General features: G+C 41.2%; 1 protein-coding gene across 1 annotated transcript in view; it reads left to right on the top strand.

The window, feature by feature from the left end:
* Window positions 1-17104, top strand: part of LOC309562226 (uncharacterized protein) — a 154623-nt gene that overhangs the window by 114537 nt on the left and 22982 nt on the right. Inside the window, exons 12-13 of the mRNA XM_082266351.1 lie at window positions 2789-2951; window positions 5825-5967. Of these exons, the coding sequence (XP_082122477.1) occupies window positions 2789-2951; window positions 5825-5967 (306 nt within the window). The remainder of the gene's footprint in view (window positions 1-2788; window positions 2952-5824; window positions 5968-17104) is intronic.

The following is a 17104-nucleotide window of genomic DNA, read 5'->3' as shown; positions in this document are numbered from 1 at the left end:
ACATGTCTCCGCTGACATCCGCTGCCCCATAGGGATGCATGGACCATCCGATCCGGTCCGCCTGAAAAACTGACAGGCAGATCGGATCGGGTGAAAGGGACCTAATAGTTTGCAGTGAACTAGACTTATGTGCAACTGTTTCTATTCCCCTTGTTGTATTGCATTGTATTTGATCTGGTAGGATGCTTGCTCTTTCCTGTAAAAGAAAGGAGAAATTGGTGCAAGAAATATATTTAATGTGGCTAGGTAATGGCCCAAGTATTAAAAATATGGGAGCATATTACGTTCGGGTAGTTCATGTAAGGTGAAGTAGTCTGTTTACATGAACATAAATCATGATACAGCAAAGGGGAACAGAAGAACTACTGCTGGGAGTGATTTTACAGTTCTAAATGTTTACTGAACTGGTGGTTAAAAACAGTGTCAACAGAGTTAATACTAACTACCAGTTTCATTGACTGCCAGAACAGTATTTACATAAGTTGCCTTAAATATTTAATCATTATAATAAATTAGTAAATAATACGCTAAAGAAATAAATAAATTAAAAATACACAGAATAAAAGGACAATCCATTATTATAAAGGGCATTACCTAAAGAACTTAGTGTATGCACACAGTACCCAAAAAAGACCAGAAGATGGAGCCAGATCACTCTTACTTCTTTACAGAAAATTATATATAAAAAAATGTTATTCTGATTCAGGAATAAAAACAAAGAAAAGGAAAACTATCTGAAAAGAACAATATTCAACGGGGAAGGAAAAAATAAAGAAGAAAGGGGGAGAAATGATTTTGCACCCAAAGAATTGAACCGTAAATAAAATATATGTACGCAATTACTTATGTACGCATGTAAAAGTATATACATGTTTTGAATAAAGTTTAGAGGGTCGATATAAGGAATGATGATGGCTTTGTGATATTAAATTACTAAAACACTGAAACATAATGCAGCTTATATATGTGTGTACATATGTAATGGTAAACGCATGGCAGGTACAATGTGAACAAAATATGTAAGATTAATAAAAAAAAATTAATATATAAAAAAAGAAGTTAATGTGAAATAATTCATAATACGTAGACTAGGTAGGGTGAGTATTGCTTTGCTTTTTCATCATTTATTCCGTCCTACCCCCCATATATGGACAGCATCTGTAGTTTAACTTTTCCTATAACATAAAATTTGACAGATTAGGTTTCTTTTTCTGCTTCGTTACCACATCAGCATGATATACGGTATAATTACTATCGGCCTATTAGGTGGAATATATATTCACATGCGTTACGTCACTGTACACTCCATTGTGTCATATTCAAAATTTTAAATTTTCTTATAGTTGTAATTGTTTATGTTTATCATTTTGAGTGATGTCGGAGATTTCTATCTGTGCACCTGTCCATAACCCATAATTACCGCTCTGTTTTTCTTCAGTTTTATGTGCCCCTAATAGAAACTGAATATATGAACAGGCACTACATCTAGACTATCTAGTTGAAGGTGCGTTATATATTATGGGTTTACCATGGCAATTCCAGAGTTTTTTAGTATACGTAATTTTTTAGCTCACCTTTGCAGCCTTTTTAATGTTTAAGGTAGTACGATCATTACCAATTTGGAGATTTTTATACCAATAAGTAAAGTATTTTATATATATATATATATATATATATATATATATATATATATTTATATTTATTTTTATATATATATATATATATATATATATATATATATTTTTTTTTTTTTTTAAAGGGCTGAATGGGTTTATATTCATCATTCCATGATCAATATGGATTGACAAATGTATAGGTACCATGAGTTCAGATTGGAACGGAATTTATCACAGCCCACCCGTGGGAAAAACAAACACGCACCTCCTCACATATCCTCTAGATGGTGGCAATGTGAATTAGTATCTATGGTAATGAATAAGCTTTCCATCTACGTTAGCGGTCAGTATACCCTGCTATTTAAAATGGGTGGAGCATGTCAACAAGCTACCCCTGATGAAGTCACATGGTTAGTGACGATACACGCACATGCATAGAATTAGGGTAAAAAACCTTGAGCCTTTAAAACCACTTGAAATCACAGTATGTGCCTCAATCTCCTTGTTAAGGCCTTCCAAACTAAGAGTTAGGCTACGTTTCCACTAGTGCGATGCCAAAGTCATGCGATTTACAGTGCAACTTTGCAGTGCGACTTTGAGTGCAATTTTAATCTGACTTGACACACTCTGACTCAAAGTCGCATCAAAGTAGTGCAGGCACCTTTTCAAAGTCGCTGCAACTTTAAGTCACATAGATGGGAACGGGTGCCATTGAAATCAATGGGCTTTGACTTGTCATGCGACTTTGTGTCCAAAGTCGCACGACAAGTCGCACTAGTGGAAACAAAGCCTTAAGTGTGTAGATTCATTACTTTTTTTTTTTCACACAGCTTTTTAAAGCATTCAGCTGATGAAAGATACCTGGGGATGGATTCAAAGACCCAAACCCTGAGTCCCCCTGATGATTTGGCATGACATTTTTATTAAGAGTCTCAATGCACTATGTTTTGTACTGCCACCCTCAATGAACTGACAATGTAAAATAAAGATTTTATTTAAAAAGTAAAAGTAAAAAGTAAAGTAAAAAAAAAAGTAAAAGTAAAAAGTGCTACACTTTGATGGGTGCCCTCTGGTGTTCTTTGCTCTTTCCTGTATGATATTTTAAAATGGTACTTTTTAAGTGAAGTGGTAAATTAGTCATTTTAATTAACAACATTGCATTACAATTTCAGACCAATGTGCTAAGTGTTACAAAACGACCAGACTTTGCCACCACTGGGCAGTGGGATGTCACAACTGAAAAAGATGGCAAGCAGGAAACAGCCATCTTTGATGCTGTACTTGTTTGTAGCGGCCATCACACAGATGCCCATCTCCCTCTGGACTCATTCCCAGGTCAGTTCATTATTTCATTGCACATTTTTAGGGCAGCTGAAGTTTCTAATGCAACATCATTCATCATTGCAAAGGGCAAGCTACAATTTATTAAATGAGCTGTTGAAAATGACCTTCTTTTTAGGCATTCGCAAAAAAAAAACTAGTATAGTCAAAACTGCCTATTTCATATGATGACGGCATCCATTATTTACTTAAACAAATACATATTTGTGCCACACTGTATAAAACATAAAATAAATATAGTCGTGTCTCTAAATAAATACTGTATACAAACATAGTGTATTACCAATCATAAAGTGATAAAACAATCCACAATGTTACCAAACAAAATCACATGCAGATAAAGTGCATTTAAAAATATGCATATGTGCAGTCCATATATTTCTTATGGGGTATATCCCCACCGGCCAATCATCATCCACGTAAGAGTGCTTCTAAGTCCAATTGCTTCTAATGGAGATTTATTATGGCTAGCCGCATAGTGGCTCGCATGATTTATTTATTTGGTTGTACGATCAATTATTTATTTGGCTTATTTATTATTACTGCAAAACATAAGTGGTAATGTGCAAAATTCAGTAACTAATATCATCCAGGAAGAAATTATTTTTAACAAGGTTAGTTATCTAAAATGTGAATATTATTACAGTTTGCACATCCCCATTGCTCTGCATAGCATATTTTGGCACTGTTTTTGTACATAGGGTGTTAGAAAAGCCAGCTGGCTATAAGGCTAAATTCACATGTCAGCGCAGCGATCGTGGGCAGAATTACCGCGATTCTGCCCGCGATCCGGAAATCATTGCAAATCGCGGGACGCCTGTGCGTTACCCGTGATTTGCAATAGCACCCCAAACGTTGTGCGATGTTGCTGCGATTTCCGCCTGCCGAATCACGGTAACATCGCGCAAAAAAAATCGTGGGACGCATGACGCCCAAAAAAGGAACAAGAGCTTCTTTGGGGGGTCATGCGTCCCGCAATTTATTTTGCGCGATGGTACCGCGATTTGGCAGGCGGAAATCGCTGCAACATCGCACAGCGTTTGGGGTGCTATTGCAAATCACGGGCAACGCACAGGTGTCCCGCGATTTGCAATAATTTCCGGATCGCGGGCAGAATCGCGGTGATTCTGCCCGCGATCTCTACGCTGACATGTGAACGGAGCCTAAAACTTCATGTCTAATGCTACGTATGTAACTGCACCTGGCAAAATTTGGGACTAAAGAGATACACATTTGGAACATACAGTAGGTAGCCTTTTCTCATGTATATAAACCAGCACTAATTCTAAAGCCTAGTACACATGGGCCGAATGTCGGGCGGTTCAATAGTAAACAGCCCCTAAATCGGCTGCTCCAATCAAATGACTTATTTTATTATGAAAGGATTTAAATCTCAAAGCTTCAGGAAACCTTGTGGAAGGGTGTCCAAGGGTGTCCACTTTCTCCTATACTATTCATCTTAGTATTGGAAACATAGGCGTGCACACAGGGGTTGCCGGGTGTGCCTGGGCACATCCAAATCACCAAGTGCACATTAGCAATATCGCTCTGTGTGCCAGCGGGGAGATGGGGAAGATCTACCACTTACTGGCTCTTCCATAAGAGAAGTGCCTACACATTTCTCTTCCACTGTGCCAGCAGGGAGATTAATGGACCGGGGCCATATATATGTAGGCACACATGTGCATGTGTGTTTGAGCTTTGGGGTGCACACCCTAATGCTATAGGCTGCTCACACCTATGATTGGAACCCATGGCCTTGCAGATCAGAAAACATCCTGATATATTGTATTATATTGTATATGGGGGGTCAAGAGCACAAATGCTCCTTATTTGCAGATGATATTGCCATGATGATATCATCTTGAATTATCTCCATCCCTAATTTATTTGATATATTGAATCACTTTTATCAAATATGAGGCCTTAAAGTGAACAATTTTAAATCTCCAGCACAGACAAAATGCTGAGGCACTTAGCCCCGCTTCACACTTATGCGATGCGGGAAGGCTGCGAATTTGCAGCCTGTTCCCGCATCGCAAACGCACCCCCGGCAGTTCACACTGCCATATGCGATACGCTGGGGGTGTCAATGTAATCTTAACGACACCCACAGTTTGATCGCATATCGCAGTGCGATCTTGCAGTTCGCACAGGATCGGATCGCACAAGTGTGAACCGCTGTGCCATCCGATCCTGATGCCGCTGCAAAAAAGGGTCCTGTGCGTGTTTGCTGCGGGTGCGGTGCGAATTTAGCCATACAAAGTGTATGGCTAAACTCGCACCGCACAGCCGATCGCATGTAATGAAGGAGCAGTGCGCTCCGACATTACATGCGAACGCCGCAGCCGCATGAATGTGAACTGGCTCTAAGTGAATGAATAGCAAGGTGGGGCTAAATAGCCTTCCAGCAGCCAACTTCAGGTGGTGACTAATCACTAGGCCCTGCTGACTGCTGGGAGTAGCCAAGTAGTGGATACTGAAATTACACTATTCGAGTCCAGGGACCACAGTACCCCCTAGCAGCTGTTTTGAATGCTCCTCCTTCAGGTAGTCACAAGAAGTACTATTAGATGCTAATTTCATAGTTCAGGTGTGAGATATATAGCTGGATTAGCATGCATGATATTTTCATTATCTTTGTAAATTCAACATAAAGATACATGATGATCTGGTGTTTTCATCTCTGTAGATATACAGTAAATACCTTTGCCAATGACATTTGACTCATTTGATCAAAGCTTTTAGAAAACAAATTCTGTACATGCAGTGAACACCAGCACTGATTTCCAATAAAACAATGAAAAAGGCTGTATGATTATTTGACAATTTTTTTTTATTTTTAAACAATAATTTTATCCATCCAGGTATCCAAAACTTTAAAGGGCGCTACATTCACAGTCGGGATTATAAGAACCCTGAAGAATTTGCCGGTAAAAGAGTGATTGTAATTGGTATTGGAAACTCTGGCGGTGACATTGCTGTGGAGCTCAGCAGGACGGCATCTCAGGTACGATTAAATCCATCGATAAAAAATCTAAACCATACTGAGCAAAAGGCCATGGAATGCCAATTATCAAATGTTTCTATATTGAACACCTAATGCAAGACAACAGTGGGACCCCTTTACACTGGTGCACTTTTCCAGGACGACAAAAGCACATGAAAACTGTTCCCCATAAAATCCTTTGTAGCAATATTTCCAGGCATTGGGCCTGATGTAGGTCTGCAATTGTTACCGGGAACACTTCCAACACATTTAAGTTAAAAACCCAAGTGTGAGAGCTGAGACAATGACCATTCCGGCATCTTTGGTTTGCTTTGTTTATTTTATAATGGGGATGGGAGAAGGGAATGAGTGGGATACTCCTTTGGCTCAACTAGGTTTAACTGGGACATTTTGTAGAAAAGATGCCTGTCAGCGCTGTCCTGATGCCAGCTGAATGCCGACCAAAGCTTCCTGGCGCTTTTAATACTGTTCTGCTGAAAGTGCTGAAACTTCGACTTTAACTCCTTGGTTAACTCAGAAGATCCAGGACTGTAATAATCCTTGACTCTTGACACTCTGCCTAGCTCAAAAGTCCTGTGTATGACTCTCTCCAGCCCTTCACTGACTCAGGTAGCTTCCTGTAACTGCTTGTGCTGCTGCAACTCTTAACACTTTACACTTGACTCTTCAGGGCCCAACCGCTGGCGCCCCCTCTACACTTCCAGGGTCCTCTCACTAGGCAAGCCCCTTAACACTTCAGGGTCCTCTCACTAGGCAACCCCCTTGACACTTGCAGGCTCCAGGATCCCTGGGACCTTCCCCGGAGTGATCCCCTCTACACTAGGCAGACCCCAGGGGCAGTTCCCAGGACTCAAGACCTTGGAAGGCTTTCCTGGAACTGAACCCCTCTTCCTCCACTGATCCTCTCTGCAGCTCAGCTTTCCATCCTGGATTCTCAGGCAGCCACCTGACACACCCAATCCTTCTGACAGAAGGAGAGACAGCCATACTCCCCCTCCTGGGACTCTGCTTCCCTCCAAAGACGCTGCGTCATGCGTTCTCTTAAAACTCATACCCACTTTTAGAATCCTCTGCGGCAGAATCTGCCTTCTGGGGTAGATACAGGCCTGAATGGGCCACTGATTGGGTTTCCTCCACTGCCCTTGAGAATTCTCTCGTGGAGCCAGTGGGAAGACTCCCCTCTCAGCAGCCACACCTGGGAGACATGACAGCCCAGCTGAAAATCATGGCCCTGCTGTTAGGCGGCCAAAGCCCATTATGCTTTGTAGAGGTATGTAGGTAGTTTCCAGGTAAAGTGTTACCGTAATCCCGTTGAGAATTGTAAAGAGAGAACCCCCTTGGATGGGTGGGACTTTAAAGGTAACTAGTAAATATTTCTCATAAGAAAAATTAAATTTTAAATAAAATATACAATTTATTGAAAAAAGTGATTCTAAGAAAGATCATCAAGGTAAGTTATATTGTATATATAACAATATGAATAAACATATAATACAATACAGTATACAGGTGTACAACAGAGTCCAACGCGTTTCGAAGTATTGTATAATACAAGAATCTTCCTCAGGGAATCTGTGTATGTTCCTGAAAAGCATAATCACATGCCGGAAATAAATTGGAGAAATGAAAAAGACAAAGCAATATAATAAATTACATATTATATACCAAGTCATTTACATAAGTACTTTTTGCAGTTGTGACAGCATATTATTCCACCTTATTAAGAAAGTATTCATGGCTAAGTTGCCATCAATAAGTTAAAAACCTTATCTTTCACCCTATAGAAAATAAAAATAAATCAAAAAGAAGGAGAGAGAATATCACATGGTAAGAGTTCACATACCTGCAGAGACTAAGAGCCACAAATGTTTGTCCAAAAAGGGGGGATATATATTATATTATAATCCCACAGGGTAGGAGCTAGAGTCAGGTATTAGATCATAATCTTCTTTACCTAAAGATAATAATTCATTATCAGCGAGGTGAGTTTCATAAAATTTAATCCCCTATATATGGAAGACTTTAGATCAATTCACCTGTTGTGATGATCAAAAGCTTGATATGTGAAACAGGGGAGGAGAACAAGTTCTATCCAGGAGTAAAAAGAAGGAAAAAATTCCTAACAACTTTGAAATAGTTATCCTCCAACGGGGGTGCTTTCAGGACTTAGCGAGTAATAAATCCTGATGAAAAAAAGGGGGAAAAACAAACAAGACACAGACAGAATAAATATATCCATTAACCACAATGGAATGTATGGTACACCCCTTCTATTTTGGGTACCCTACCTCCATATTAACGTGGAGCATCCACGGTGTCTTGATGACTTCTATGGATATACTGTTCACACTGGTGTATATAGAATATATTCCAAAATTTTCAGGTCGATGTAAGTATTAGCCTAGGACAGATATAGGGATAATATATGTAAATAACTCCATGTATAAGAGAAAATATAGAGAAGAAAACGGGTCCCCCCTAGATGATGGATTTATTGCATTTGGGCTACCTTACCTCAATATTGAGGTGGGTTATCTTCAAAGACAACTTCATAGGCTGCAGTATCCACAGGAATATACAATTGTATTCCAAAGTATTTTTCGGTATCAATACCAACTATTTGCCTGCAATGATATATGAAGATAATATATCCAACTGACTCCCCATATATGAAAATATGCAATACATGGGTATCCCCATGAAGACAAATATAAGTACCATTTGATGTAGGAGAGGTGACAACCGTCTAGTCACTGTCCACAAATGTTGGCACTCAAAAGTCCTAGGACTGATAATACAGCCTAATGGTTTCCATCAAGTATCCTCAAGGCAAAAGAAATCCCCTTAGATGGAATCAAAACATAGCAAAAGTTGTTTAAGTCCCCTGAGGCGTACTTACTTATTGTAGAGAAGGTTTGGAGGAGTAGTAGTCCTGTCGTGTCACGGAGAGGTAACTCTCCGGACTGACTCTCGGCGTTTCCTTATATGTCAAACCATGGCCATAAGTTCCCGTTGAATATCGCAAGATTACGTGTGATGCAATAATCGGTGCGCTGCGATGTCGCCATTTCCGTCTCCCTATCTCGCGGGAAATCTCGCGAGTTTGGCGGTGACGTCACATCCGCTCTGATTGTGTATATTGTGGAGCGTTCCACAGAACCGCCGTCAGTGGCCGACTTCCGCCCTGACTCGCAAATGGGCATGACTACATGTCCGCCCACAACTCTAGCGGTCCATAAATACCACAAAAGAACCGGATGAGAAACAAAAAGCAAAAAACAACAAACAACAAAAAGAAACTGGACATTTAGCGATGAGAAATCTGATCAAAAATACAATCAGACAGTTATCCAATGTAGAGACTTTGGAAACTAAGAATTATATATATGTGTAAGTTCCTTATTGTAGAGGAATGTATGGTGTCGGTTGACAAAAAAGGAAAATCCTATCAGATATCGCCCCGGCACGGGTGGTGGCGTTTGACTCCCCGGGAACACCCGGGGTTTCAGACATGGAATTCCCGCAAGAATTGTCGGGAATTAATCCAGCTGAAAAACGCATATTTCTCCAGTTGTTCATGGGGAACCCCATTGGAGAATATCTCACCCGTGCCGGGCTCCTAGCCTATGGGTGATCTCCCCATAAGGAGCAAAAATGAAGCCATGCAACCTGCATGGTTGTGGCTCCAGGACCGCTGGTGAACCCCCCAGGTGGGAGACAAAAAAAAAAAAAAAAAGGGAGGGAAAGAGGGAAAGAAAAAAGGAAGGGGGGTAGAGATGAAAAAAATGGGAAAAATCCCTAAAGAATTTATGTATAGAGGAATACCCTCTGATTTTACTATACCGGAGGAACAGATGTTGGTCGCATCATGCAATCACATAGTTTGTTCATGAAAATTAATATAATACATCATTTGTATAGCAGGTAAATCAATCTTAATAAGCCCACTTAGAGAAATTGTATTTTCCTAAATATGGAATTTGATGCTTTTTACTATATATCCTCAGAATACTCAATAAGAGTAAAGGGGGAAGAAAGAAAGCCCCCCATGAGAGGCGTGGAGGGGGAGGGGGGGGAGAGAAAGGGGAGAGGAGAAAAGGGGGGAAGGAAGGTTTTGTAACGTAAACCCTGAAATCCAGGGAAGACATCAAGAGCCTATGGAACAGACAGAAGAATGGAGGAAAATCAACGTTTAAGTATTTGAAATGGAGCTAGTGTGGGGGGACCCCATTAGTCCGTCTTCCCCGAGAAAAATCCCTCCAAAAAGGGTCTGTAACTTTCCATTTCATTCAGGCCAGGGGGGGTGGTCGTCCCAAGCTTAGCAATCCAGTGCATTTCCCGCTGGAGTAGCTGCTTGTTCCAATCACCCCCCCTGGCCGGAATATGCACCCTCTCCAGGGCACAAAAGGTTACCTTGGGGGTCCTGTATCTGTGGGCGATGGCCATATGTCGGCCAAGTGGCAGATATAGATTACCAATATTTAGGCTTTGCATATGTTGGCTGATGCGTTTTCCCAGTTCTTGTTTGGTCTTCCCAACATAGAAAGCCTTGCATTCACACCGCATCAGATACACGACCCCCTTGGTTTTACAGTTAACAAAGTGTCTAGGGTGAAATAATTCACCATTAGGGAGCCTAGTAGTTTTACATCTGACTATCACCCTGCACTGGTCACAGTTACCGCAGGGAAATGTCCCTTTGTCCCGGCAGGGATCTTCTCTGTTTGAGCCTTTATATTCACTTTGGACTAAACTGTCCTTCATAGAGGTAGCTCTTCTATAAGTGATCGCTGGGGAAGGTGTTACTATATGTTGAAGAATGGGGTCCTCCCTAAGTATCGCCCAATGCTTTTTAAGAATCCCATAGATTTTATCGTGTTCATTAGAATAATTAAGAATTATCCTTGGTGGATTCTTTTGAGAAGCTTCACTTTTTTTGGGGGTCTTAAAAAGTAAATCCTGTCTCTTCATAGTTTGTACTCTGTTAAAGTTTTTCCTGAGACACGTCTTAGTATCCCCTTTCGAGGAGTCTCTCCGTTAATTCACCTGCCTTTTTCCTGAAGTCTCCTTCAGAGGAACAGAGGAATTCTCTTAATTCCTAGGTATTGTGAGTATGGAATTGACCTCTTGAGAGGTTCGGGGTGAAAACTAGCTGAATGCAGCAGCGTATTCCCCGCTGTGGATTTCCTAAATAAGGTTGTTGTTATATGACCCTCATCACTTTTGATGATGGTAATATCTAGGAAGTCCACAGATTTTGAGTCATAGTGCATGGTAAAGAACAGGTTCATGTTGTTCTTATTTAGTTTAGTAAGCCATTCTTCCAATAGTTCCACCGGGCCGTCCCATACCAGGAAGATGTCGTCGATGTACCTCTGCCACAAAACAACGTGGCAGAAGTACATCGACAAGTCCTCACTGGTAATGATTTTATGCTCCCACTCCCCCAGGTACAGGTTCGCGTAGGACGGGGCACAATAGGTCCCCATCGCTACTCCCTGTACCTGGAGGTAGTGGGAGCCTTGGAAAGAGAACACATTATGTTCCAGCCCATTATGCTTTTACCTAGCACCTACCTTGTAGGGTGCTACACATATGTAACTATTCACATTGTAAGTGCACTGCACTTTAAAAACTCCTTCATGCTGCATCTTCCGTTCATTTTTTCAAAAGGCGCCTTCCATTGTAAGTCAATAGGAACGCATCAAAAGCACATCAGTGTGAAAGGGCCATTATAAAGGAAACCTTTTCTTATCCAAGCTTTGAGACTGTCATTTCTACTTTTCATTCTGCAAATCCTTCTTATTTAACTGTAATGTTCACCCCTTGGCTTAATGGGCTTTATATACAAACAAAGACTTCTAACTTTACTATGACTTTCTGAATATATGCATATGTGTCCTGTGTCTGTGACTCAAAGTATCGAAGCAAATGGATCATCCTAATAGCCAGGCAACAAGTACAGTGCCTTAAAAGGGATTCATACCCCTTGAAATTTTCCACATTTTGTCATGTTACAAACAAAAACGGAAATGTTATTTATTGGGATTGTATGTTATTACCATATAACCATATTACCATATATAATAGGACCAACACAAAGAGGCACTTAATTGTGAAGTAGAAGGAAAAAAATAAATGGTTTTCAAAATGTTTTACAAATAAATATCTGCAAAGTGTGGCGTGTATTTGTATTCTGCCCCCTATATCAATACTGTGTAGAACCACCTTTTACTGTAATTACAGCTTCAAGTCTTATTGGGGATGTCTCTACTAGCTTTGCACATCTAGAGAGTGACATTTTTGCCCATTCTTCTTTGCAAAATATCTCAAGCTCTGTCAGATTGGATGGAGAGTGTCTGTGAACTGTGAAATTCTCAATTGGATTTAGGTTTGGACTTTGACTGGGCCATTCTAACACATGAATATGCTTTGATCAAAACCATTCCATTGTAGCTCTGGCTGTATGTTTAGGGTCGTTACCCTACTGGAAGGTGAACCTCCGCCCCAGTCTCAAGTCTTTTGGTTTGAGACAGGTTTTCTTCTAAGATTGCACTGTTTTTGGCTCCATCCATCTTCTCATCAACTCTGACCAGCTTCCCTGTCCCTGCTGAAGAAAAACATCCCCACAACATGATTCTGCCACCACCGTGTTTCACGGTGGGGATGGTGTGTTCAGGATAATGTGCAGTGTTAGTTTTCCGCCACACATAGTGTTTTGCTTTTAGGCCAAAAAGTTCAATTTTGGTCTCATCTGACCAGAGCACCTTCTTCCACATGTTTGCTGTGTCCCCCACGTGGCTTCTGACAAACTGCAAACAGGACTTTCTTATGGCTTTCTTTAAACAATGGCTTTCTTCTTGCCACACTTCCATAAAGGTCAGATTTGTGGAGTGCACGTCTAATAGTTGTCCTGTGGACAGATTGTCCCACCTGAGCTGTGGATCTCTGCAGCTCCTCCAGAGTTACCATGGGCCTCTTGGCTGCTTCTCTGATTAATGCTCTCCTTGCCCGGCCTGTCAGTTTAGGTGGACGGCCATGTCTTGGTAGGTTTGCAGTTGTGCCATACTCTTTCCATTTTCTGATGATGGATTGAACAGTGCTCCATAAGATGTTCAAAGCTTGGAATATTTTTTTATAAACTTCTCCACAACCCTGACCTGTCTGGTGTGTTCCTTGGCCTTCATGATGCTGTTTGTTCACTAAGGCTCTCTCACTAACCTCTGAGAGCTTCACAGGACAGCTGTATTTATACTGAGATTAAATTACACACAGGTGGACTCTATTTACTAATTTGGTGACTTCTGAAGGCAATTGGTTCAGCTAGATTTTAGTTAGGGGTATCAGAGTAAAGGGGGCTGAATACAAATGCACGCACACTTTCCAGATATTTATTTGTAAAATATGTTGAAAAACATTTATCGTTTTCCTTCCACTTCACAATTACACTTTATTACCAAAAGTATTGGGACACCTGCCTTTAAACGCACATGAGTTGACCCACCCTTTGCAGCTATACCAGCTTCCACTCCTCTAGGAAGGCTGTCCACAAGGTTTTGGAATGTTTGACCACTCTTCAGAAGCACATTTGTGAGGTCAGGCACTGATGTTGGCTGAGAAAGCCTGGCTTGCAGTCGCCACTCTAATTCATCCCAAAGGTTTTCTATCAGGTTGAGGTCAGGACTCTGTGCAGGTTTCTCCACCACAAACCCACTCATCTATGTCTTTATGGACCTTGATTTGTGCACAGTGCAGTCATGTTGGAACAGAAAAGGGTCATCCCCAAGCTGTTCCCACAAAGTTGGGAGCATGAAATTGTCCAAAATGTCTTGGTATGCTGATGCCTTAAGAGTTCCTTTCACTGAAACTAAGGGGCCAAGCCCAACCCCTTAAAAACAACCCCACACCATAACCCCCCCCCCCACCAATTCATTTGGACCAGTTCACAAAGTAAGGTTTATAAAGACATGGATGAGCGAGTTTGAGGTATAGAAACTTGACTGGCCTGCACAGATTCCTGACCTCAACCCAATAGAACACCTTTGGGATGAAATACAAGCCAGGCCTTCTCTCCAACATCAGTGCCTGACCTCAAAAATGTGCTTCTGAAAGAGTGGTCAAACACTCCTAAACCTTGTGACAGCCTTCCAGAAGTTGAAGCTGGTATAGCTGCAAATGGTGGAACAACTCAGACTGGGATGCCATTAACCTGTTGCCTACCGCTCCACGGCCATTTACTATGGGGCAGCAGCTCCTCTGTGCAAAATCAAGTACAGGTACTGTACGTGATTCTGCACTTCGGGGTCTGCGGCTCCTGCTGTGATTGGACACTTCGGGAGCCAATCAGTGATTGCGGCAAACCTGATGTCCGCTGGAAACTGCATAAAGATCACAATTCTCTCAGGATTCTCGGCGTAACAACATCTTTCACATTGTACAAAAAAATTGGGCTAACTTTACTGTTTTGGTTTTTTTTTTATTCATTGATTTGTGTTTTTTCCCAAAAAATTGCATCTAAAAGACTGCTGTGCAAATACAGTGTGACACAAAAAACAAGTGTTTACAAGTAACAGTGGTGAACGGGGAGCGGAGATTGAGAGCGAAATGGAGTTCCGCCATGTTTAATGTGAAAAAAGCCCTGGGTGCGAAGGCCACAGGAAATGGCCTGGAGGGAAGGATTCGGCCCCCTGGCCTTGTGTTTGACACATGTGCAGTGGAGAATTTCTATCTGGGGATGGGGAAAGGGGGTAGGCAAAGCTACAAGAATGGGATTTTTTAGCTGACTGGAGTTAGGCTTTAAAGTGTTATTAAACACAAAGCCAAAAATATAATATATTGCAGCTTACCAATCACTAGATGTGGTGGCGGCATTCATTTTATTTTTTAGGCTTTTTCCCCCTTTGTTTTCGTCTGGTGATCTGGCCAATACACCAGAGTCCCCCCACTCTGGATAAAGGACCATAGGGGAACCTTTGAAAAGCAGCATTGTCATTCTGGGAGGAGGGGAGTGTTGGATGTACTAGCAGATTTAGATACACCAACAAATTGAAGCAACAGCTCACACATTTTTTAAACATTTACAGCAAACTGTTTTTTTTTTTTTTTTTGGGATAAAGTTTACATAGTAGGTAAGGTTGAACAAAGGCAATAGTCTTTCCAATTCAACCTGTGTTTGTGTATGTGTGTCAGTGACGATAATAATTTCCCATATCCCTGTAGATTTTTCATAAAATAAATACAACTGATCATTGTAAGCACTCCTGCCAGTGTTAAATGATTTGTTTTGCATGTAACTAATAGATATGGAAGATAGCTTTTTATTTTGTAAAACAACAGACTTACTGGCCAGATCATCAAATGAAAATAGAAGAAATAAAGCCTAAAAAAAAAAAAACAGCCATCACATCTAAGAATTGATAACAGCAATATAATAAATGTTTGCTTGTGGGTTTTATACCACTTGAAGTAGAAGTACACCCAAAACAAATTACTACATTCATGTTGTCACCAAGCCACGGCTGCATGTAGCCACAAAACTACTATAGAAAGAGGGAGGGTGACAATATTGTTGTCTCCAAAGACACAAGATTATGGCAAGGGAGAGATCTAGAATCTCTGGGGAACAGCAGAAAGTGGAGTATTTTCATTAAGGTTATAACTGAATGATTGCAGTTGAATGATTTTAAAATAAATCTGTGAAAATGCAGTGCTTTTTAGCCCCCGTTCACATAGGGGCGATCCGACTTCGGGTGGCGACCTCCGAGGTCGCGGTGCGAGCAGCGCGCCGCAACCTCGGAGCGGCCGCCACGGACTTCATAACATTGAAGTCTATGGCGGTCGCCTCCGGGTCGCCCCAAAGAAGCTCCGGACCCTTTTTCTAAGTCGGAGCGACTTGTGTCGCTCCTATTAGAACGGGTCCGCAGCTTCCCTATGGAAGGCGACCTGCGGCGACCTGTGAGGCGACCAGGTCGCCTCACAGGTCGCCCTAGTGTGAACGGGGGCTTAATATAACTTCAATTTAGTAATTATACATAGTATCATTCAAATGCTGGTAGTTTTTGGCCATGGGCCATATTTATTAAGCACATTCTCCAGACAGTAATTACACATTCGTTATTTGCCAGTATTTAATAAAAATATAAAGCACATTCCCTGGATGTTAGATTCTGCTGCATATTTACTAGATTGGATCACATTTGTTGCTATATACTGCATGTCTAGATTTCTTATTTGTCAATGAGAAGGTCTCAGTAATTGTAACATTCGCCGTTAGTGATGGGCCGAACACCCCCTGTTCGGTTCGCACCAGAACATCTCGAACTGGTAAAAAGTTCTAGCGACCATGCAAACTCTATTAAAGTCTAGGGGACACGAACATGAAAAATCAAAAGTCCTCATTTTAAAGACTTATATGCAAGTTATTGCCATAAAAAGTGTATGGGGACCTGGGTACTGCTTTGTGGGACATGTATCAACGCAAAAACATTTTTTTTAAATGATCCTTTCTTACAGAAGCAGTGAGTTTAATGATGCTTAAAGTGAAACAATAAAAATGAAAAAATCCCTTAAATATCATGCCTGGGGGGTCCCTTTAATGTGCCTGTAAAGTGGCGCATTTGTGCGATGTATGGAGCCCTCTGCAGCAATACTGACAAATTGTAATTTAAACTTGCTAGCAGCTGTAATGTATTGTTGACTCCCGGCAATACAGATAAAAAAAAAGAAAAGAAAACGCATGGGGTCCCCCCCCCAGACCATGCCTTCACGTGATGTCAGAAGGGGGCAGTGCCACCGGGTGATGTAACCGGGTTTCCCCACCCCTTTCCTTTAAAAGAGCTGTCCTGGCTCAAGCGGCTTATTATCTGGGAGGCGTGTGAAGAGGCAGGAGCTTTTTTTTTTTTTTTTTTTTTTTACATCGGGGAACACTATTTTTTTATTTTTATTTTTTTTAAAAAGGAGTTGTCAAAAACTGTCTTTTGTGTTTATTTTTTTTTTGTACACTTTTTTTGGTGCATGAGTAAGGCTATGATGTAGCCGATATCCATTCACATGGTGGGGGGGCGGGGATCTTGGGGCCCCCTTGTTAAAGGGGGCTTCCCGATTCCAATAAGCCCTGTTAACCACAGCCCAGGCTTGT

The sequence above is a fragment of the Pelophylax lessonae genome (assembly GCF_965119305.1).
Source record: "Pelophylax lessonae genome assembly, chromosome: 8".
NCBI lineage: Eukaryota > Metazoa > Chordata > Amphibia > Anura > Ranidae > Pelophylax > Pelophylax lessonae.
The sequence above is the reverse complement of the archived record's forward strand: the minus strand, read 5'-3'. Positions and strand labels throughout refer to the sequence as shown.